The sequence below is a fragment of the Pituophis catenifer genome, unplaced genomic scaffold (assembly GCF_029215685.1).
Source record: "Pituophis catenifer annectens isolate HBS135680 unplaced genomic scaffold, rPitCat1.0.hap2 SCAF_7, whole genome shotgun sequence".
Classification (NCBI taxonomy): domain Eukaryota; kingdom Metazoa; phylum Chordata; class Lepidosauria; order Squamata; family Colubridae; genus Pituophis; species Pituophis catenifer.
Window position 1 is genome coordinate 86148017 of NW_027256887.1, and position 24964 is coordinate 86172980.

A 24964-nucleotide genomic window follows, 5' to 3' on the forward strand; every position below is an offset into this window, starting at 1 on the left:
AGTGAATCGTTGTAAGTGGAGGACTACCTGCATTTCTCACAGCCTCGACTTACGACCACAATTGAGCTCAACATTTCTGTTGGTAATGAGAGTTAAATGAGTTTTAGCAAATTTTACGGCCTGTCTTGCCACAGTCGTTAAATGATTCACTGCGGTTAAGTTAGTAACACGGTCGTTGAGTGAATCTGGCTCCCCCATTGGCTTTGCTTGTCAGAAGGTCGCAAAAGAGGATCATAATTAGCCCGGGAGGCAGCAATGGTCATAAATATGAACCAGTTGCCAAGCATCTGAATTTTGATCACATGATCGTAGGGATGCTTGCACAGGTCATAACTATGAAAAACGGTCATAAACCACATTTTTCAGTGCCGTCGTAACTTTGAACGGTCACTAAACGAACTGTTGTAAGTCGAGGACCACCTGTAGTTCTTCATTTGCAAGCAGCTGCTTGACGTTTGGTTATGCTCTGCCCCAGCTATGGACCCCAAAGAACGCAGCACACACAAAACCTATACAAAGCTTATTTTACTCAAATAACTCAGTCTTTTTCAACCAAAGGCTGTTAATAAACTTCCTTAACAACCTACAAGCATTCTAAAATAAGGTAATCACAGTCTTACTAGAGTTGGCAGAAAGCCCAGAAGCAATTTTGCAGAGAATCCAGACGCGAAGGAGAGTGAACTAAAGTTGTTCCCTACAGCTTGCTGCAATCGGCGTTCCTCCTTAAATAAGCTAAGGGAGTGGCCAATTAGCCCCAAGCCTTACTCTCGAGGAGACCTCCTCCTGAGGAGCCACTCCTGCCTTTTGGAAGCTCTGCGCGCCCGTGCATCGAGAAGAGGCTCCTCCTCTTCGTCCTCTTCACTTAAAGGAGCTTCTGGAGGTTCTGAAGGCCCTGGCTGAATCCCTGCCTCTGGCACCACATCTTCTCCAGCCTCCTCATTGTCCGACTCGAGCGCCAGCTGCACAGGCTGCTGGCGCAGCTCCACACCAGCTTCCTCGTTGTAGGAATCAGCTACAATCCGCACAGGCCACTAACGGGCCACAACAGGTTAACCAAGGACATCATCGTAAGCAGCTATAGCAAAATCCAATGTATGATTATTATCTAGTTAAGAAATTGTTCTTGAAAAATCACTCCTCAGTTGGAACAGCTTGGTAAAAGTTGCACACAACCATTTTTTAAAAAATGTATTTGCACTGTTTGTGTAATGTGCGAGCGAGTGCTCCCAGCGTGGAAAGTTTGGGAAATTATGCTCAGATATTAAATGGCAATATCGTGGGAAATTATGCTCAGATATTAAATGGCAATCAAACGATGAAGCCATTTTAATTTCAATGGAGACCGTTAAGAATGTAAATATATTCTGTTTGTACTGTAAATACTGTTGTACTATAAATTTGCTAAGCAGGATTGGAATCGTGGTAACCAGGCTAGTATTTCTATTCACACAACCTGCTAAACTCGGCTAGCATTTTGTGGCTTAGCCTGTTATGCAAACTTAGTTACACAGCGCCAATGTTGTTATGTAACGCAGCAGGATGGGTATGGATGGGTATCACACATACGCTCACAAATTTAACTGTTTGCAGAAAGTAGCTGCCTTAATATAGGGGTGAAAAATTTAAACTAGGGTGGTATTTTAAAAATAAAAATAGAATTTCTTTATATATTGATGCAATTCATTGATGCAATTCAAAATGCATTGATCAACAGGGGATGCAGACGTTGCAAAATTGCAGATATAGTCAAAGATAATTTCCAACTGAAGGTAGCCATTCACAAAAAAGTTGCACGTGATAAAGACATTTGTGCATAGTTGAAGCCACTGACACTTTTGGGGTGATGTGACTCTTTAGTTAATGTTATTTCGCCACAAAAAAAGATGTTGAGATTCTTGAAAGAGTGCAGAGAAGAGCAACCAAGAGGATGAGGGGACTGGAGGCTAAAACATACGAAGAACGGTTGCAGGAACTGGGTATGTCTAGTTTAATGAAAAGAAGGACTAGGGGAGACATGATAGCAGTGTTCCAATATCTCAGGGGCTTCCACAGAGAAGAGGGAGTCAAGCTATTCTCCAAAGCACCTGAAGGCAGGACAAGAAGCAATGGATGGAAACTAATCAAAGAGAGAACCAACCTGGAATTAAGGTGAAAATTCCTGATAATTAAAATAATCAGTGGAACGTCCTGTCTCCAGAGATTGTGTTGCTCCAAGATGGGAGACTTTTAAGAAAAGACTGGACAATCATTTGTCTGAAATGGTATAGGGTCTCCTGCTGGACTAAAAGACCTCCAAGGTCCTTTCCAACTCTCTTATTTTGTGATGCTGTTAATCCCTGTTTATATCTTAAAATCAATCTGGATCCACATGCTGTGTTTAGCATGTAATAATAACTTTATGGTACCACTTAGAAAAGGGTCACATCTCACAACTCTTAACACAACTGTTCTCAGTTAATCTCTTCCAAAGTGAGTGCCAAATTTCCTGCGTTTATTACGTTTGAAAGAATCCGAATCTTGCAAACATGTCCAAGATTCTCAAAAATTTTAATTTAATTTAATTTAATTTCGAATTTATATACCGCCCTTCTCCCTGAGGACTCAGGGCGGTGTACAGCCAAGATAAAAAACATAGAATACAAATATTAAAACATTTAAAAATATATATAAAATTTGGCCCAAAAAATTAAAAATCACAGACTAATTAAAAGAATTTAAAAATTTTAAAAATTTCTTCTTAAGCCAACCCGGCTTGCTGAAAAAGATAGGTTTTCAGGGAACGACGGAAGGCATTGAGGTCCTGGATTCTTCTTATCTCCGGGGGCAACTGATTCCAGAGGGTGGGAGCCCCCACAGAGAAAGCCCTCCCCCTGGGGGCCACCAGCCTACATTGTTTGGCTGATGGCACCCTGAGGAGGCCCTCTCTGTGGGAGCGCACGGGTCGATGGGAGGTCATCGGTAGCAGCAGGCGGTCTCGGAGATAGCTAGGCCCTATGCCATGGAGCGCTTTAAAGGTGATAACCAACACCTTGAAGCGCACCCGGAAGACCACCGGGAGCCAGTGCAGCTCGCGCAGGAGTGGTGTTACATGGGAGCGCCATGTTGCTCCCATCACTACCCGCGCTGCTGCATTCTGGACCAGCTGGAGCCTCCGGGTGCTCTTCAAGGGGAGCCCCATGTAGAGAGCGTTACAGTAGTCAAGGCGAGAGGTGACGAGGGCGTGAGTGACTGTGCACAGGGAATCCCGATCAAGAAAGGGCCGCAACTGGCGAATCAGGCGAACCTGATAAAAGGTCCCCCTGGTAACAGCCGTCAGATGTTCCTCCAAAGACAGCTGCCTATCCAGGAGGACTCCCAGATTGCGAGCCCTTTCAGTGGGGGCCAAAGACTCGCCCCCAATAGTCAGTGATGGAGTCAACTGACTATATCGGGATGCCGGGAGCCACAGCCACTCAGTCTTGGAAGGGTTGAGCCTGAGCCTGTTCCTCCCCATCCAGATCCGCACAGCCTCCAGGCACTGGGACATCACTTCAAGGGCATCGTTGGGGTGGCCTGGGGTGGAGATGTACAGCTGGGTGTCATCAGCGTACTGGTGGTATCTCACCCCAAAGCCACGGATGATCTCGCCCAGTGGCTTCACATAAATGTTGAACAGAAGGGGCGAGAGGACCGATCCCTGCGGCACTCCACAAATGAGAGGCCTCGAGGTCGACCTCTGCCCCCCTGCCAACACAAACTGCGACCGGTCGGAGAGAAAGGAGGAGAACCACCGTAACACGGTGCCTCCCACCCCCAACTCTTCCAGCCGGTGCAGCATGATACCATGGTCGATGGTATCAAAAGCCGCTGAGAGATCTAATAGGACCAGAACAGAGGAATAACCCCTGTCCCGAGCCCTCCAGAGATCATCAACCAACGCGACCAATGCCGTTTCCGTGCTGTGCCCAGACCTGAAACCCGACTGGAACGGATCCAGATAGGATGTTTCCTCCAGGAATTGTGGAAACTGTTGCGCGACCACACTCTCAACAACCTTCGCAATGAAGCGAAGGTTGGAGACAGGACGATAGTTAGCCAATATTGCTGGATCCAGGGACGGCTTCTTGAGGAGAGGCCTCACCACCGCCTCTTTCAGGGCAGCGGGGAAGTGACCCTCACTCAAGGGGGGGTCATAGCTGTTCAAGGATCCGGGATTCAGCGCCGGGACGCCATCTTAGACATGCGCAGTAAGAAAAATGCACGCTATATATATCATCATTCCAGAATTAGCCTACTAACAGAACCAAATTAGTCTCCCTTCAGCTCACTTCACTTTTTCCATTCAAGGGTCACTTTTGTTTGATATGTGTCAAAAGTCTTGTTCTCTAATTCAATATCGGCGAAGACCGGTGTTTCTCAACCTTAGCAACTTTAAGTTGGGTGGTCTTCATCTCCCAGAATCCCTCAACCATCATTGTTTGCTTTTGTTCTAGAATCGGGGGGGGGGGGGGAAATAGAAACATTCTGGAAGAAATTTAAATGATTCCCTTTTGCTGGGCTTTGGGGTTTTAACCTAATTTGGGGAGGGGAGGAATGGGGTGCTGCTATTATATATTACCAGATGAGTGGAGTGGAAACCCCACTCCTTTCTTGCACTGATTATGTTACCTAGTTGGGTAACGAAATGTCTGGAAGAAAACAAGCAAGCTCAGAGAGTAACAAGGACCCCTCATTTCAACCCTGAGATGCAAATATTCAATAGAGATTAGATTAGATTAGATTAGATTAGATTAGATTAGATTAGATTAGATTAGATTAGAGTAGAGTAGAGTAGAGTAGAGTAGAGTAGAGTAGAGTAGAGTAGGATAGAATAATGGAATGGACAGAACAGAACAGAACAGAACAGAATAGAATGAAGAATAGAGTAGATTAGATTAGATTAGATTAGATTAGAGTAGAGTAGAGTAAAGTAGAGTAGAGTAGGATAGAATAATGGAATGGAATGGAATGGAATGGAATGGAATGGAATGGAATGGAATGGACAGGACAGGACAGGACAAGACAGAACAGAACAGAACAGAACAGAACAGAACAGAATAGAATGAAGAATAGATTAGATTAGATTAGATTAGATTAGATTAGATTAGATTAGAGCAGAGCAGAGCAGAGCAGAGTAGAGTAGAGTAGAGTAGAGTAGAGTACAGTAGGATAGAATAATGGAATGGAATGGACAGGACAGGACAGAACAGAATGAAGAATAGTGTAGAGTAGAGTAGAGTAGAGTAGAGTAGAGTAGAGTAGAGTAGAGTAGAGTAGAATAGAATAGAATAGAATAGAATAGAATAGAATAGAATAGAATAGAATAGAATAGAATAGGAATAGGACAGTTCTGTCATGGCCACCATCTTGACTTTTTTGACTACTCCAGAGGTCCTTTGAGCGCAAATAGGATAGAAAGCAGAATGGAACAGCAGCCAAAGAAACCATGTCATAAAGATTAGAGAGAACTATTTGAAAAACACAGAAAGAATTTGGAAGTCTGACACTCCCTTGCTTGTCTCTTTGGAAAAACAAACACAGTTAATGTATTTTTAAAAAATAATTTATGTCTAGGCTTCCTGTTTAAACTGAAAGGAAAAAAAAACAAAGCCCACGCAGAGCAATTTAGCTCAAAGATCAAACAAAAACCTTGCCAAGCAAACAATCGGTAATGAGGTGGAAGAGATGCTCATTTAAACAGCTGTTTTCCAAGGCCAAAGAATGAGCTGAAGAAGAACTCCACAAGGAGCGGCTGCGGGTTCAGGGAAGGTAACCAATGGCACACGTCAATAAAAGAGCTCTTGGTTATTAAGTGGGCCAACTCACAAACCCAGTGATTTTAATATCCACCCTAAAAAAGCCAAAATGCACGCTGCGTGGAAGGATAACTTTGTAAAAAGTTTTGCCTCTTCCTTTTTGCTCATTACAAGAGGCTGAGAAAGAGGATTTGTTTAAAAAAAAAAGCATACAAATCTGGATTTTGTAATTTCCCTTGGAGCTGTATAAAGTGATCACAAATCCCATTTTACAAATGAAGGCTCAAACTTAGCCCGGTGTTTCTTAAACTGAGCAACTTTGCGATGGATGAGTTTCAAACTCTCAGAATTCCCCTGGCAGTATTGTCAAGCAAGAGCATTCTATACCAGGGGTGAAATGCTACCGGTTCGCTCCGGTTTGGGCAAACCGGTAGTAAAAAAATGCTAACATCCAACGATCAGCTGTGCTGCGCGGTTTAGTTTTGCTAGAAAGCAGGAAATCCTGCTTTCTAGCGAAGCTAAATAGCGCAGCACAGCTGATCCCCCCTGTTCTACTTACCTTCCCAACCCTTTTTTTAAAAAAAATTAAAAAATTTTTTTTAAGACAAACAAACATTTAATACATCAATCCTCCCTTTCCTGTGACATCTCGGTGCTATCTTCCAAAATTCTTCTCCTTCTTCCATTTAGTTTCTTCTATCTTGATCTTCATCCGAGCCATTCTAACAATTCATTGCTAAAACAATATTCTAGTCATCAAATTTTTATACATAATTATAATATTAATCATTTATATCTCTTTTCCTACCAACAATAAAAATAATTACGTATCTTAAAATATTCTGACTCTTCCCTATCCTTAATCATCAAAGTTAATCTATTCATTTCTGCACAATCTAATTTTTTTTTTATTACTTCTTCTTCCAAAGGTAATTTTCTCTGCTTTCCAATTTTGAGCATAAAACAATTCTTGCAGCTGTTATTATATGTATAATCAAGTACATATGCGCGCGCTCACAGCACGCGCCAAAATTAGGCTTGGGAAGGTAAGTAGAACAGCGAGGGTGGGATCAGCTGTGCCGCGCGGTTTAGCTGATCGTCGGATCGTAGCTTTTTTTAACTACCGGTTTGACCAAACTGGTAGCTTTTTAAATGCGCAGCGCGTGTTTGGTGTGCACTGCGCATGCGCATATAGCAGCTTTGGTGTGCACTGTGTATGTAGCATGCGTTTGGTGCGCATATGCACGAACAGTGCCCGCTTGGCGCACAGCATGTATGCGAGGCCAGCCAACCGGTAGCAAACTGGTTCAGATTTCACCACTGTTCTATACTATAAAGCTATAAAATAATTTTATAATTACTTTATAATTATTATAAAAAATAATTATTATAATTATTTCCCCCGAAAGCAGAGCTCGGAACACACCAGTGATAGTTTCTGTAGCCATTTGAATATGAAATATTTATTATTCTTACAAAATGGGAGTAAAAAAGAAATTGAGTCAATAAGGCTCAAACAGTAAGGTTTTTTTTTAAATTCAGTCTTTGTAACCAGATTCTATTTACAAATGATTTGTACTTTTGTGAGTCGTTCAGGTTTGCACAGGGCAAATTCAATTTGATTCTCATTTCTTTCTTTCTTTCTTTCTTTCTTTCTTTCTTTCTTTCTTTTTCTTTCTTTCTCTTTCTTTTTCTTTCTTCCTTCCTTCCTTCCTTCCTTCCTTCCTTCCTTTTGTTCTCTTTTTCTCTCTCTCTTTCTTTGTTTCTTGCATGCTTTCTTTCTCGTTCTTTCCTTTTTTTGTTTTAAAAAAGTGCTACGATGTAGAATCAATCCAAAACTATCGCCAACTGGCCAGCCAGAATAAACAGTCTATCTAGAATCAGCAGGACAATACACAACCCCAAAAACGCAATTTTAAGCCCCTCAAACAACCCAGAGCCATATTACAAAATGCAGCAGGCCACAGGTGCAAACCACCTTAGGATGCTTCAGTGGTTCACGTTGTACAGTCTCTCCAGTTTGTGGTCTCTAAAATGAAGTTTCTTTTGTTGTTGTTGTTGTTGAATTAGGAATTATTGAAGGGCCACTCAATAATCTCAGTTTTTTAAGCTTGGGCTCCTGTTTTGAGGAAGAGACGCCAGGAGATCGACGTCACTCCTGGAACTGTCAAAATCCAAAGTGGGACAAAGGAGGACCTGTGGAGGAAAGGGGGAAAAGCATTCACAAATTCATTTCACGGGCCATTTCTTCTTATCATTTGCCAATTAGAACTATTCATGAGCAAATAGGGGCAAGCAGCAAAGAGGAAGAAGGACTTTTAATGTCTCCTGACGCTTGAAGAGCAGAAAAGACAAACTCGATAAAGAGTTTTCCTGCTTACTTCCGTGGGTGCACCATCACTGGAGGTTTTTAAGAAGAGACAGGAAAGTCACTTGTCTGAAATAGTATAAGTCCGTGATGGCGAAACTGTGGCACACGGAGCCATACCTACAGGCACGCGATCTGTTGCCCTAGCTGATTTTCGGCTGGCCCTACCGACACCGCCCCTCCCCTCCCAGGAGTCTCCACATGGCCCATTTTGGATGCCAGGTAAGTACAGCGCAAGAAGAAGAAGAAGAAGAAGAAGAAGAAGAAGAAGAAGAAGAAGAAGAAGAAGAAGAAGAAGAAGAAGAAGAAGAAGAAGAAGAAGAGGAGGAGGAGGAGGAGGAGGAGGAGGAGGAGGAGGAGGAGGAGGAGGAGGAGGAGGAGGAGGAGGAGGAGGAGGAGGAGGAGGAGGAGGAGGAGGAGGACGAAGACGAAGACGAAGACGAAGAAGAAAAAGAAGACTGCACACAGAGGGAGAGTCAGTTGCAGCCTTGATCCCTGTAAACATTTTGAAGGATGTGGAGACTCGCAGGGTGTGTGTGTGTGTGTGTGTGTGAAGGCAGGGACACCACCGATAACCATCCCCCAACCAAATTTCGCCCTTTGGCACAGACAGCACATCTGCAAACAGAGACGGCCAGATGCTGAGCACACAATCCTTTGTGTGCATCAACAGAGAACAAAGGCTGGCTGGAAAAAAAATTAGGCACTTTATTTCCTCCCCACTTTGAACCTACGAGGTGCTCAGAGGATATCCCAAATAGAGGAGGCTGCGTTTTGCTGAGCTTGGGGCTTTCCTGCAAATAATTATTGGCCGTTTTCTGCGCCAAGCCTAGCGAACGTGCGTTGATTTATTTATTTTTTTTCCCCCTCTGAATGCAAACTTTGCTCGCTGCGATATCGGCCTGCCTCAAGTTCTCTCCCTTGCTTCAACCGGGCTTTGGCATGGAAATATTTATCAGTGGGTTTGATGATGGCAGCTCGGGGATTAGTTTATTTCCACTTTTAACGGGGAAAGGAATGCTTGTGTACATGCACACACGCACACCGACACACCCACAGATGTCACATGCTGCAGGCCAAGACAAATGTGCTTCCACGGAGCAACCATCTCCTTGGTGAATTCTTGGAGATTCTTCAAAGCTCAGCGTGCAACCGGCCCATTTTTTTGTTTCTCTCCTGCCAACATTCCTGAGTCTTCCTTTACCTGGATATCGTCATCTTTCAAAGCTTCAGGATATTCCGCCGTGCTGACTTCCAGCTTTTCCTTCCCCTGGTGTTTTTTCATCGTCAAGCTGTCCACAACCCAGAACATAACAGCCTTAAAAGGAGACGGAGGGAAAAAAAGAGAGAAAAATATATATGCTTGTACGGGTAGACTAGTGCGTCTCTCAACCTTAGCCACTTTTTAAGATGGGTGTGTCAGAGGTGGGTTTCAGCAGGTTCTGACCAGTTCTGGAGAACCTGTAGCGGAAATTTTGAGTAGTTCGGAGAACCGGTAGTAAAAATTCTGACTGGCCCCGCCCCCATCTATTCTCTGCCTCCCGAGTCCCAGCTGATGGGGAGGGAATGGAGATTTTACAGTATCCTTCCCCTGGAGTGGGGTGGGAATGGAGATTTTACAGTATCCTTTTTTTTTTTTAATTTGATTTATATGCCGCCATTCTCCGGAGACTCAGGGCGGCTTACAATGCGTTAAGCAATAGCCTTTATACTTTTGTATATTTATACAAAGTCAGCTTATTGCCCCCACAAACTGGGTCCTCAATTTACCTACCTTAGAAAGGATGGAAGGATGAGTCAACCTTGAGCCTTGTGAGATTCGAACTTACAGTAATTGCAGACAGCTGGTGTTAATCACAATGCTATCAGTCTGCTGAGCCAACAGACTCCTTCCCCTGGAGTGGGGTGGGAATGGAGATTTTACAGTATCCTTCCCCTGCCACGCCCACCAAGCCATGCCCACCAAGCCACACCTACAAAACTGGTAGTAAAAAATTTTGAAACCCACTACTGGGGTGTATCAATCCTGAAGCTGACCTGATGGAAGCCATCTTGGAAGCTTCAGTGTTGTTGCCACACTGGAGCTGAGGGATAGGGAGGGGGGATTTTTAGATAGCTGGGATTTTGTAGCCAAAACAAAATACTTTCTCTTGGGAACCAAGGACATTCTCCCACCTGGTCAGAGGAAGGTGGAGTGATGTCAGCAGGTGTTCTGACCTAGGCTTCCCCAGCAGCACGAAGCCGAGTTTTCATCCCGATAAACCCCTTTTATTTAATTGACAGTGATTTCCTCTCCAGCAAAGTCTTTCCTCTCCAACAGTCTTTCAAGATAGTTCACAATTACCGACCTTTATCAGGCTTGGAGAGTGGCCAGGCCGATATCTTTCAGACGCCCACAATACTTGGCAAGAATGCAGGAATGAACTAATTGTCTCCTGCAAACTCCACTCCCCTTTCGCTCCTCTTTTATTCCCTATGGGAGGGGCCATTCACCGTCCACCTATGGCTTTACTCCTGAGTCGGCCCTTGTTCCTTAGCTGTTCCCTTCTCCTGGCAGCTCTGCGCATGCGCACACTGGGAACAGGCTCCAGCTGTTCTTCTGCCTCACTGATGTCCAACTCCAAAGGCAGCTGACAACTGTCAGACAGCCCTGGCCCCATCTCTGCCTCCGACGCAGAGCCCTTATCAGAGCCTTTCCCAGACTCCAGGACTGGCCCATGTTCTTCCCCAATCTCTTCACTGTCCGAATCTGCTGCCAGATCCACTGGCAGGCCATAACACCAGGCAACCAGACAGGGCCATGATTGGATCATGTGACTGATTGTTTGGGGAAGGGGAAAAAACTTTTAGGTGAAAACTGTGGGAATCTTCAGAGTCAGTTTTCACCAAATCTGTGCCAATATGATATATCCAATAAAGCTATTCTTTGAGGAATTTACCTGCCTCGGAGTTTTGCCTTCTATGGAGCTGTTACTTGGAACCCTGAAATTGTGGACTTCAACTCCCAGAATTCACCCAGGCAGGAAGTCTTCAGCAACCTTAAGATGGGTGGACTTCAACTCCCAGAATTCCCCAGCCAGCCATGCTTTATGAAGCAAGATATAAAATTACAGGCAGCTTTCCACCTTTCGTTTAGTGACCATTTGTTGTGATCCGCCAGCAACCTGAGGAGCTGGCAGCGGAGTCGGACAGCGATGAGGCTGAGGAAGAACATGGGCCAGTCCTGGAGGCTGGGGAAGGCCCGGATGAGGGCTCTGCGTCGGAGGCAGAGATGGGGCCAGGGCCATCGGGGAGTGATGTGCCAACTCCGGAGCCTCCAGAGGCTGACAGTAGAGAGGCAGAGGAACAGGAGGAGCCTGTTTCTAGTGCGCACATGAGAAGAGCTGCCAGAAGGCAGGAGCAGCTAAAGCAGAGAGGACGACTTGGGAGTAGGGCCAAGAGATGATTGGCCCCTCCCATAAGGCTTAAAAGACCAGCAACGGCTCTTGGGCTCTTTGCTGGAAAACAACTGTTGAGAGATTTGCTTCGTGTTTGGCTGTATTTCTTTCTTCTCAGCGTCTTCTGTTCCTGAACTGTTGCCAAGAAAAGCCTTTGGCAGTTTGCCTAATTATCCCAAGGTCAGAGATAAACCGAAGAATGATGTTTTGAGGACTTTGCTTTCATTTAATTTGGAATACGCTGAGAGTGAGTTAATTCTCAGCTGTTTGAATAAAATCTGTTTATTTTTTGGAACTGTTTTGCATTTACTATTAAGTACATGGGCCTAGGTCACAACACCATTCAAAATTACAACGGTACTGAAAGAAGGGATTTACGACCATTTTTCACACTTATGACCATTGCAGCATCCCCGTGGTCATGGAATTAAAATTCAAATCCTTGGCAACTGATTCGTATTTATGATGATTTTAGTGTCCTGGGGTCACATGATTGCCTTTTGCGACCTTCTGATGAGCAAAGTTGATGGGAACACCGGATTTACTTAACAATTGTGTTACCAACTTACCAACTGCAATGATTCGCTTAACAACCGTGGCAAGAAAGGTCGTAAAATGGGGCAGAGCTCACTTAACCACTGTCTTGCTTAGCAATTGAAATTTTGGCTTCAATTGTGGTCCTAAATCAAGGACTACCTGTTTTTAAAGAGACACAAATATACACCAGTGGGGCTCAAACTATCTATATATTTTACAGACATTCAGAGACACTTATAATAGTTGGGATCACTGATTCTCTTAATGGTTTGCTTTCATTCTGGTGGGTTAGCAAGATTTGGGCTTTTGTAGCTTTTACGTTATACATAACCTAAGAGCAGCTACCACCTGCCTATAGTAATGTTAGGTCCCCGGTCTTCCTATGCTGTTGTGGTTTCTGGCAGCTTTAATTTTATTTTTTTGTTTGTTTTGTTCTAACTGGTTTAACATCTGGTTAACAGAAGCTCCACCAACGTTTTCGGTTTCCGTTCTTAATGTAATTTATGTCTTGACAGAACAAACTAGGGTGTCGGCTTCCTGTTATTTTAATAATAAATTTGTCAATGTCCTGTCCAATAACCTGACATAATTTTATACTGTATTGTTGGATGGGGGGTGGGGGGAAAAGTCGTTAACTTTTTTACATAGGAGCTTGTGGTTCTCTTATTCAAACTTTCATATTCATAATCTTGCAAGCATTCCTGACTGGGGAATTCTGGGAGTTGAAGTCCATACATGCTGGGTGGGGAATTCTGGGACTTGAAACACGTCTTAAAAGTTCCCAAGATTGAAAAACTCTGCTTTAAACTATTTCTGACAACCTGTTTCACCCACCTGTCCCATGCCAGTTTGGGCTAGTGGTTAAGGTACCAGGCTAGAAAATGAGGGACTGGGAGTTCTAGTCCCACTTTAAGCTTCAAAGCCGACTGGGTGACTTTGAGCCAATTCCTAGGAGAAGGAGAATTCTAGTCCCATTTTAGCCATGAAAGCCAGCTGAGTGACCTTGAGCTAATCACTAGGAGACTGTGAGTTCTAGTCCCACTTTAGCCATGAAAGGCAGCTGGGTGACCTTGGGCTAATCACTAGGAGACTGTGAGTTCTAGTCCCACTTTAGCCATGAAAGCCAGTTGGGTGACCATGGGCCAAACACCAGGAGACGGTGAGTTCTAGTCCCGCCTTAGACATCAAAGCCAGTTTGGTGATTTTGGGCCAATCACCAGGAGACAGTGAGTTCTAGTCCCGCCTTAGGCATCAAAGCCAGTTGGGTGATTTTGGGCCAATCACCAGGAGACGGTGAGTTCTAGTCCCACTTTAGCCATGAAAGCCAGCTGAGTGACCTTGGGCCAACCACTAGGAAATTGTGAGTTCTAGTCCCACTTTAGCCATGAAAGGCAGCTGGGTGACCTTGGGCTAATCACTAGGAGACTGTGAGTTCTAGTCCCACTTTAGCCATGAAAGGCAGCTGGGTGACCTTGGGCTAATCACTAGGAGACTGTGAGTTCTAGTCCCACTTTAGCCATGAAAGCCAGTTGGGTGACCATGGGCCAAACACCAGGAGATGGTGAGTTCTAGTCCCGCCTTAGACATCAAAGCCAGTTTGGTGATTTTGGGCCAATCACCAGGAGACGGTGAGTTCTAGTCTCCCCTTAGGCATGAAAGCCAACTGGATGACTTTTGGCCAGTCTTTCTCTCTCAGTCCAACCCTCTTCATCTAGTTGTTGTCGTTGGGAAAACAGGAGGAAAAAGCCGTGTCAAATATGTTCCTCACCTTGAACTACTTGTAAAACTAGTAAAGACAGGATACAAATAACTAAAATAATAAAATAATGCCTGTTTTGGCTAAGATAATTGTCTTCCCCATTATATTTGCTGCTAGGACTGTTTTCTGTCCCTTCCTTTTTCTAATCCTGGGGTGTCAAACTCGATTTCATTGAGGGCCTCATGAGGGTTGTGTTTAATCTCGGGGGGGGGAGGGGCGTGTCCAGGTGGACCTGTCTAGGTGGGCGTGGCCTAGGTGGGCACGACCTCCACTCAATGTCACTAGTATCAGGGGCACCTGTGGTGGCCCAGGCGGAGCTGGGAGGATTCACTTTTATTTATTTATTTATTATTTCAATTTGTATACCGCCCTTCTCCTAGTGGACTCAGGGCGGTGAACAGCCAGAGCTAAAACACATGCAGATACAAAATTTAAAATTATTAAAAGAATTATATAACTGGCCCAATTTAAAACAATTCAATTTAAAACCCCATGACAATTTAAAACTAAACAACTAAAAAGACTAAAAAAGGGGGAGGGGTTTCACGCCAGCCCTGCTTGATGGAAAAGAAAAGTTTTCAGGGCATGGCGAAAGACCCGGAGATTTGATATCCTTCGTATCTCCGGGGGCAAATCGTTCCAGAGGGCGGGAGCTGCCACAGAGAAGGCCCTCCCCCTGGGGGTCGCCAGCCGACATTGCCTGGCTGACGGCACCCTGAGAGGAGTCCCTCTCTGTGGGCGCGTACTGGTCGGTGGGAGAAGGCGGTCCTGCAAATACCCAGGTCCTATGCCATGCAGCGCTTTAAAGGTGGTAACCAACACCTTGAAGCGCACCCAGAAGACAACTGGAAGCCAATGCAGCTTACGCAGGAGAGGTGTCTCATGGGAGCGCCATTTGCTAGTAGTTTGTTTTGCTAGCACTCTGTAAGTGAAAATGGAGCTCGAGGAGCCCCCAGATTCCATTTTCAGCTGTGACGGCCTCCTGCAGCCCTCTGCCAGTGAAAATGGAGCTCGGGAGTGGGGGCTGCACACGTTTTCGCAGGCAGAGGCACCGCGTGCCAATCCTTCACTGTTTCCATGTTGCTCCCACAGGCCAGGTCTAAGCGCCCCGTAGGTCGCATCCGGTTTGGCGCTGCTGTTCTAATCAGTACACTATGCAGAAGTGCTGCTGAATCGGATGGCCTTGTGCTCTAAATTATCTATAAAGCAGTCACATTTTCCAAGGCAAAGATTTTCTGACCCTTGCGACCATCGGATGACCAATGGAAAACCCCGCGTCCTTCTCTCTCTCTCTCCCCTTTCATCAGTTCCCTTGACGAAAGAATCATTTCCTTCCAAATCTTTTACTCACGTTGACTATAAAAGGAACCACCAGAATCACCAAGATCAGCTCCAGCTGAGGAGAAGGGATGTAATCCAGGAGGATTTCCTGAAGCTGAGAGAGAGAGAGAGAGAAAAAAAAAAGAATCAGAGTCCTTTTACGGAAGAAGAAAAGAGCTGGGCCTGAATAATATTTGGATAAGAGACCACCAGGAGATCACAGGGCGGTCAATTAGTTTGGGAAATTGGAAGAAAAAAATAACGTGGAGGAAAGCAATGGCTAACCCCTTCTACAATTACAGATAGTCCTTGACTTACAACCATTATTTTAGTGGCTGTCCGAAGTTACAAAGGCCCTGGAAAAAGTGACCTATGTCCATTTTACACACTTAGAAGCACTTCAACAGCCATAGTTCTGTTGTGTTGTAGCATAGCAGGGGTTAGCCAATTAATCCGACTGACAGTCACTGCCTTGACTGCACACAACCACAATTTTCTTTACATGAGCTGTAAATGAGATGGCTAGTCTAGAGAAAAGAAGGACTAGGGGAGACATGATAGCAGTCTTCCGATATCTGAGGGGCTGCCCCAAAGAAGAGGGAGTCAAGCTATTCTCCAAAGCACCTGAGGGCAGGACAAGAAGCAATGGGTGGAAACTGAACAAGGAGATATTCAACTTGGAAATAAGGAGAAATTTCCTGACAGTTAGAACAATTAACCAGTGGAACAGCTTGTCTCCAGAAGTTTTGGGAGCTTCACCACTGGAGGTTTTCAAGAAGAGACTGGACACCCACCTGTCTGAAATGATATAGGGCAGTGATAGCTAATCTTTTTGCCATTGCGTGCCAGGAGAGGGGGCCGGTGGGGATTGCATGCACGCATGTCCACACCCATAATTCTATGCGCCCTGCCCTCACACATGCACATGCGTCCCGCCCCCGCTCCTGGCATGTGATGGCCCGGTAGGCCCGTTTTTCTCTCTCACCTGGCTCCAGAGCCTCCCTAGGAGTCTGGGGAGGGCAAAAATGGCTTCTCCCCCCCCTTGGAGGCCCTCTGGAGGCCAGAAATAGTCCGTTTGCCAACTTCCAGGGAACCTCCGCGGGGGTGGGGGGAGGCAATTTTCACCCTCCCCAGACTCCCTAGAGAGGCTCTGGAGGCTGGGGACAGCAAAAAATGGGCCGTTTCTGGCCTCTGGAGGGTCTCCGGGGGGGAGGCAAAAATTTAACCCTCCCCAGACTCCTAGAGAGGCCCCAGAGCCAGGTGAGAGAGAAAAAAGGGCCTTCCCCACCTACCCCTGAGGCCCTCTGGAGGCAGGAAACAACCTGTTTCCCTACTTCCGGTGGGCCCAGAAGGCCCGAAAATCAGCTGGTTGGAGCTGAGCTCGTGTGCCCACTGATATGGCTACGCGTGCCACCTGTGGGGGTTGGACTAGAAGACCTCCAGGATCCCCCTCCAGCTCTATTCTGATGGATCGATCTTCTAGCTGTGGCAAAATATTGCCAAATATGGATTTTTCTCCCTAATGCATGTCCTCAAAGGAGGCATTTAAATCCATGTGCTTATTTGCCCCTGAAAAATCAGTAACGTTCATGAGTTAGCCGAAGATGAGAATCGGGCTCTTCTTCCTTACCTTTGTCCAACCGGGAATAAGTAAGACCAGAGCGACTGCCGTTTTCTCGAAGATCATTATGAGCAAGTAGAGAAAACATTGGCCAATCCAAGCAGCTGCCTGTGGTGGATCCCCTAAATAAAGGAAACAAAAAATAGAATTAAACCCATGATTTATATAGCCTTGCCAGGTGTCCACTATTTGAGCGGACAGTCCGCTTTTTCCACATTATGTTCACTATGTTTTTTCACAAAATAGTGGACATTTTTTTTATTCAAAAGCTTTATGATGAAATGGTACGTAATCTAAAGCTGTACAGTCTAAGAGAATAAGGATAGGAGAATTGCGTTTTGTCTTTTTTTTCATAAGTTCGAATGAGACAAAGATTGAATATCCATTGAACTCGATTCTCCGAAAAAATTAATGAGATTAAAATAAAAATATATTATAAAATTATGTACAGTTCACATTTTTAAAATGTATTGTAGCTTGTGTCGACTGACCTAAAATGGCGTCGAGTGATGAGAGTGACAGCGGCGAGATTTCGAATTCTTTAAAACGAAAGAGAGGAGTGTGCAAATACACCAAAGACTGGGAAGCTACTGTTGCATGGATTACCAACAACAAAACCGACAGAACAAATACGACGGCCTACTGTAAATTGTGTCAGAAATCGTTCACAATTGAATATAATGGTATAAAAGCTGTCACACAGCATGCAAGCACAAAAAATCATTTACATAAGGAGAAAATATCTTCCAGCAACAAGCGAATCAATTCGTTTTTCATTGTTAAAGACTCCCTGTTAAAATGTTTGTAAGAAAATATATAATTTAATTGTAAACATTTTTTTATTTTTTTACTATTTAACTCCCCCCCCCCCCCCGCTTGTCCGCTATTTTTTGGAAGTAGACCTGGCAACCCTAGATTTATACACCCACTATATTAAGAACTAGCTTCACAAATCCATGGCTTCCTTTCAACACATGCCTCCAGGAGATTATAACATGGTACTACTACGTTGCTACAGGTAGTCCTCGACTTACAACAGTGCACTGAGTGACCGAAGTTACACCATCGCTGAAAAAAGTGACTTGTGACTGTTTTTTACACTTATGACTGTTGCAGCATCACGTCACGGGATCAAAATTCGGATGCTTGGCAACTGGCTCACATTTATGACGGTTGCAGAGTCCCTTGGGGTCCTGCGATCCCCTTTTGTGACCTTCTGACAAGCAAAGTCAACGGGGAAAGCCAGATTCACTTAACAACCGTGTCGCTCACTTAATAACTGCAGTGATTCATTTAACAACCGTGGCAAGAAAGGTCATAAAATGGGGGGAAACTCAGTTAACAACTGTCTTGCTGCGGTGGCGCAGTGGTCAGAGTGCAGTACTGCAGGCTTCTTTTGCTGACTGCCGGCTGACTGCAATTTGGCAGTTCAAATCTCACCAGGCTCAAGGTTGACCCAGCTTTCCATCCTTCTGAGGTGGGTAAAATGAGGACCCAGATTGTTGGGGGCAAAAGTCTGACATTATAAACCGCTTAGAGAGGTAAAGCTTTACTTCAGAGTAAAGCACTGTGAAGGTTGCCTGATAAACACAGATAAACCTCCAGGTGGCCTCAACGCCTCTCTAAAAGGATGCAAATGACCAGCATATCTGCAAGGAGTATAAATCCTTCCATTCCCCACCATTTAGTCAGAGCTGAAGAAGCTTCTTGGATGAGAAGCAAAACGTCTTCAAAGAAAAAAAAAACAAAGTCCAGTTGCTTCCTGAAAAAAGCACTTTTGGGTAAACACATGGTTGTAAGAAGCATTATATGTAATGTAATACATTACAAATAATTCCCTCAACACTGTCAAACTATTTACTAAGTCTGCACTACTATTAACCTTCTCATCATTCCCACCACCCATCTCCTTCCACTTATGACTGCATGACTGTAATTTTGTTGCTTGTATCCTTACGATTTATATTGATATTGTTTCCTGATTGCTTATTTGTACCCTATGACTATCATTAAGTGTTGTACCTTATGATTCTTGATGAACGTATCTTTTCTGTTATGTACACTGAGAGTGTATGCACCCAAGACAAATTCCTCATGTGTCCAATCACACTTGGCCAATAAAGAATTCTATTCTATTCTATTCTATTCTATTCTATTCTGTTCTATTCTATTCTATTCTATTCTATTCTATTCTATTCTATTCTATTCTATTCTATATCCCATCCCATCCCATCCCTTGTTCTATTACTATTCTATTTCCTATTTTTTTTCTCTTTTTCTTTTCTTTCTCTTTTCTTTTCTTTTTTTCTTTTCTTTTTTCTTTTCTTTTCTTCTCTTCTCTTCTCCTTTTTTCTTTTTCTTCTTCTTTCTTTTTCTTCTTCTCCTCCTCCTCCTCTTTTTCCTTTTCTTTTTCTGTTCTATTATTCTATTCTATTCTATTCTATTCTATTCTATTCTATTCTATTCTATTCTATTCTATTCTATTCTATTCTATTCTATACATGTACATCTTCTTTAGATACTTGTGCTATTTGAAATTGCTGTTGTGTTCATTCGACGTGCTTAACCTGGTCGTTGTATTCACCTACTGTATTTTCTGGGTTTTCCCAAGAGAAAGGTTAACCAAATAGAATTGACCCTGGTGCACGCAACACCCAACGCCACATTAAAAACTAACCAAGGTTAACACTGAACAAATTCAGCATCTTATGCAAACACTGTAACACCAGATGCCTCTTACTGCCTTCTGTGCGTGCACTTTGTTCACGCGCGTGCCTTCCCCACATGCACCTGGCCTCAAAAATGTGCCTAAATAGGACGGCACCAATTTGCCCGAACCGGCTGAATACCACCTCTGGTGCAAATTCAGCTAAATTTTTTTACACTCAGAAATTTCTTAGAAAGGCTTTGATGATCTTTCCAGACGGATGTATTTTTTTTAAAAAAAAATGTATTTCAAAAAAAAAAAAACCCCAAACCCCCCAAAAACTCTCAATTTAACAGACCTCAATCTGTCAGATTTTGGATGCAAGCAAATAAATCTGTCCATATGCCGTTTGATCGGCACAACTACAGATAATCCTTGACGTTATGACCATAATTGAGTAATCAGAATTACTGTTGGTAAGGGAGACATTTTGTTAAGTGAGTTTCGACCCGTCTTACCACCTTTCTTCCCACGGTTATTAAGTGAATCGCTGCAGTTCTTAAGTTAGTCAAACGGTCGTTAAGTGAATCCGACTTCCCCATTGATTTTGTTTGACAGAAGGTCGCAAAAGGGGATCACGAGACCCCGGGACACTGCGACCGTCATGAATAGGAGTCAGTTGCCAAGCGTCTGAATTTTGATCACATGGCCAAGACTAAATAAATAATAAATAAATAACTTTATTGCAGTGGTGAAATCTAAAATTTGTTACTACCGGTTCTGTGGGCGTGGCTTGGGGGGGTAATGTGACTGGGTGGGCGTGGCCATTAAAAAAAAAACTTTTAAAACTATTTTTTTCTACAACTTCTTCGACGAAGAGGTTGTAAAAAAATGCTTTCAAAAGGCTCTGACGATCCAAGCTGAGTTGCCTGATCGGCAGAGGCTTTTTTGAAAAGCCTCTGCCGATCAGGCAACTCAGCTTGGATCGTCAGAGCCATTTAAAAGAAAAAAGGCCTCTGATGATCGCGCGGCTCAGCTGGACATGGGGGGGGGCAGGGATTTTTGCTACTGGTTCTCTGAACCACCCACCGAGGTCATCTAGTCCAACCCCCTACTCACGCAGGAGTCCTGTACTAGGATTCGAACTGCCGAACTGCCGACCTTTCTGATCGACAAGCTCAGTGTCTTAGCCATTGAGCCACCTGGTCTTTTTTCCCCCACCTGAAGTCTGAAGTCAAATGCAAGAATTCATGGTTCAGCTGAACGAGAGGAATTCGGCATGGAGGAAGAATGTTATGGAAGAATCCGTTGCTATGAGTTAACAACGGTTCTTTCTGAATTCAGCTTTGGTGGAAAGAACCTTTTGACCTCTTTAGAAAAACTCCAGATGTTCTCTTTGGGGGAATACAGAATAAGCCCTGATATTTCCAAACATGACGCATGCAATTTCAGAGGCATCTCTCTGGCTTCTTCGATCACACCTCCGTCCAAAGTTATAATGTAGGAATATTGGTGGAGCAGTCTGGAATCTGTCCAGAAAAATTCAATCTAGCTCTAGATAGAATAGAATAGAATTCTTTCTTGGCCAAGTGTGATTGGACACATAAGGAATTTGTCCTAGGTGTATAAGCTCTCAGTGTACATAAGGAGAATAAAATACATTCATCAAGACTAAAAAGATACAATTTTGTAATAGTCAAGGTTACTAATAAGCTATCAAATCATACTAGGAAACAAATAAAAACAATATAAATTGAAAGATACAAGCAACATGGTTATAGTAATAAGTGGGAAGAGATAGATACTAAATAAGGAAGAGAAGAATAATAGTAATACAGTCTTAGTAAATTATTTGACAGCGTTGTGGGAATTAGTTGTTAAGCAGGATGTTCGGGGAAAAAACTGTCCTTGTGTCTAGTTGTTTTGGTGTGCAGTGCTCTATAGCGTCATTTTGAGGGTAGGAGTTAAAACAGTTCATGTCCAGGATGTGAGGGGTCTGTAAGATATTTTCTCAGCCCTCTTTTTGACTCGTGCAGTAGACAGGTCCTCAATGGAAGGCAGGTTGGTAGCCATTGTTTTTTCTGCAGTTCTAATTATCCTCTGAAGTCTGTGTCTGTCTTGTTGGGTTGCAGAGCCAAATCAGACAGTTATAGAGGTGCAGATGACAGACTCAATCATTCCTCTGTAGAACTGGATCAGCAGCTCCTTGGGCTGCTGTTTGAGCTTTCTGAGTTGGTGCAGAAAGAACATTTGCACCTTTGGGACAACTACGACCTGAATGACTGAGAATCTCCCCAGACTTCCATCACTGGAGGTTTCCAAAAAATAAACCGGACAACCATTTGACCAGGATGATATAATGTCTGTTACCTTGAGCAGGAGGTTGGACTAGAAGACCTCCGAGATCCCTTCCAGCCCTGTGAAATTCTGTGATTCTAAGTTCTAAACGAATGCACGCAGGGGTGGGCTTCAAAAATTTTAGCAAGGAGTTCTCTGCCCAGTTACTGCGTGGGCCTGGCCATGGTGGGTGTGGCCTAGTCGGTCTTGTGCACCATGGTGGTGGGGGTGTTTTTGCCCTCCCCGGGTTCCGGAGGCTTTTCTTGAGCTTTTCTTGGAAGGGCAAAAACGGCCTCCCCAGGCTCTGGAGGCCCTCTGGAGGCCGTTAACAGGCCCGGCCTTCCTGAACTTCCAGTAGGCCTCCCCAGGCTCCGGAGGCCCTCTGGAGGCCGGAAACAGGCCCGGCCTTCCTGAACTTCCAGTAGGCTTGTTTTTCACCCTCCCCAAACCTCTGTACTTGCCCTGTACTTACCTGCATCCAAAACGGGCCACGTGGGGACTCCTGGGAGGGGCGGGGCCAGCCAGGAGTGGGATTTGGGGGTTCTCCAAACCGCACAGAATCTTAGCTAGAGGTTCTCCCGAACCCCTGCAGCCCACCCCTGAATGCATGATAAATCCACACTCTAGCCTCCTCTAGTCCAAAAAAGGCATCTGCGTGGGGCACTTTGCATTAAACGCCTTCCACCGCCCCCAATCTCCTCCTTTTCCAAATGAATTGCTTCCTTTTCTTCTCTGTTTTGTTTTTCTTTCACGCTCCTAATCTACTTCCATCTGGCACGGAAAAATCCTCGGAGGGGAACAACAGGTTAGCCAACTGAAAAAAAGAAAAACCCCAACAACCACAAAAGCTTTTAGAGGCTCCCAGCTGTTCAGCTAAGCCTTTCCAGATGTGGGTTCTGACTTGCACCGAGGCTGCGTCTCTTTGCAAAAGGGGGAGCCACCCACCTGCTGCAGCCCGTGGGGGTGCTTGCATAGGAACGGGGCCCGGCCATGCTTTGCCATGCGAGTTCTCGACTAAGCCAAACAAACAAACAAACCAACAGGCCAGCATGAACCTAACATCTGGATGGAGGTTTCTGAGGACATGAAGACCAGTCCTGCAGGACAAGGATGAAAGCCGGCACCTTCCTTCCCCCAAAAAATTTTTACTTGGTTAAAAAAAAAATTAAAAATGGTAAAGAAACGCTGTAGGAAAAAAATTAACTATTATCAGTGGTTAGATAATAGAAGTCGAAATTAGAAGGTAAAAGATTATTACTATGTACAAGTACATGAGGAAAGATTATTATTATGTATAAGTAAATAATATATTATGATTATCATGTATAAGTAAAGAATATATTATGATTATTATTATGACTATGATTGTTATCATTAGCAACATTATTATTATCAGCCTGTTTAAGCAAACTGACCCAGATAATACACTTTTTAAAAAAGCACTTATGTTGATTAAAGAAAAAAAACGTATAACACACACACATACATATATTTTATACCAAATTTATATTTATATTTTATATTTAAATTTATACCAAATCGACTTCGTGCTTCTAGGCAGTTAAAAGGAAGAAACAGCTACGATCACACACATTGCTCCTAGAAGCACGAAGCCGAAAACACCAGCCTGAAGATGACGAATGAGACTTCGTCGAAACGTTGCCAAGACACCTCCAATTTTACGTGGGAGAAAACCCGAATAACCAAAGACCTACATATATATGTATGTATGTATGTATGTATGTATGTATGTATGTATGTATGTATGTTTGTTGCTAAGCAAGGCAGTTAAGTCAGTGAGTTTGCCTCACTTAAGACTTTTTTGGACCTGGTTGTTTTAACCGAATTGTTGCTGTTGTTAAATGAATCATTCGGTCATTAAGCGAATCTGGCTTCCCCCATTAGCTTTGCTTGACGAAAGCTGGCTGGGAAGGTTGCACTGCTCTGTAGCACAGGGGGTTCTCGACGTACGACCATAATTGAGTCTGGAATTAGAGTTGTAAGGCGTGCCGGTCATTAATTGGATCTCCATATGGCTGCACCCATTTTTACAAGCTTAGGCCAACAATGGTCGTTAAGCAAATCCATTGTCCAGATGAAGATTAAGCCATTAAGTCACCAGTCATAAATCGAGGATTACCTCTAGCATAGAGTTGTGTGGCACAAACTTTTATAAATTAACCAACAATCACAGCCTAAATTTTTCAAAAGCGGCTTTAAGTAATGCTTCAGCCCTTAATGAATTTATTTAAAAAATTTAGATGCCGTACAAATTCCCAGCGTTGAGTTGCAAGAGAGCCAAACTGAGTCTTCCCTGAGAATTTAGTAACCAAACAATATCTTGAGCTGGAATACTAGAATTCAGCCAATCCACAAATCTGGAAGAATTTATTTTCTAATTTGTTTCTGTCCAAGATTAGTCCAGGGAGGAAAGACAGAAAGGAGGAACAGCAGCTTCAAATTGGAAAACGTTGGAGGGGAAAAAAAGATGGATTTCTCCTCAGAGAATATACAAGGTATTTTTAGTCAGTTCCATCTGCAAACTGTTTATTAGTTGTGCTTAAGAGAAGGAGAAACTTATCCAGCAAATGATTTTAAGGTTTTTAAAAAGAATGATGCCGGTTTTTTCCTCTTTTATGCCAAAATACAACCTATACCAGGGCCTGCAACCTTAAACGCTCAAAAGAGCCATTTGGACCCGTTTCCCACAGAAAAGAAAACACCGGGAGCCACAAAACCCTTCTCGTGCCTGACTATTTCTTGAGTGGCCACAAAACGGGCATATGTAGTTGAATTAAATATTCTGTTTTCTTCTGAAACTTTTATTTTCTTGGATTTATCCATGGTTGGCTTACCGGGAGTTGAAAATAAATAATAAATTTATTTTATAAATCGTGTGCTGGTCGATGTCGCACATTGGCGGTTGTGACGTATATTTTGAGTGACGGAGCTGCAGCAGAGTGAAAGAGCCACATACGGCTCCAGAGCTGCAGGTTGCTGACCCCTGACCTATTACTATTCCTCCAGCTATATTGTTAGAAAAACTTGTGATGGCCTCTGGTTGGGGTGGAGAAAAAAAGCTAATATAAAGAACCTGCTGGATTTCACCCGTGATTGACAACCAGTTTGGTCTAGTGATGAAGGAGCTGGACTAAAAAGCAGGA

At 43.8% G+C, this 24964-nt stretch overlaps 1 protein-coding gene across 1 annotated transcript in view; it reads right to left on the bottom strand.

The window, feature by feature from the left end:
• Window positions 1-7429: 7429 nt before the first annotated feature.
• Window positions 7430-24964, bottom strand: part of LOC139319535 (store-operated calcium entry regulator STIMATE-like) — a 39947-nt gene continuing 22412 nt past the window's right edge. The window contains exons 5-8 of the mRNA XM_070947433.1: window positions 16826-16938; window positions 15227-15310; window positions 9347-9460; window positions 7430-7970 (exon numbers count right to left, since the gene is read on the bottom strand). Of these exons, the coding sequence (XP_070803534.1) occupies window positions 7872-7970; window positions 9347-9460; window positions 15227-15310; window positions 16826-16938 (410 nt within the window). The 3' untranslated portion in view covers window positions 7430-7871. The remainder of the gene's footprint in view (window positions 7971-9346; window positions 9461-15226; window positions 15311-16825; window positions 16939-24964) is intronic.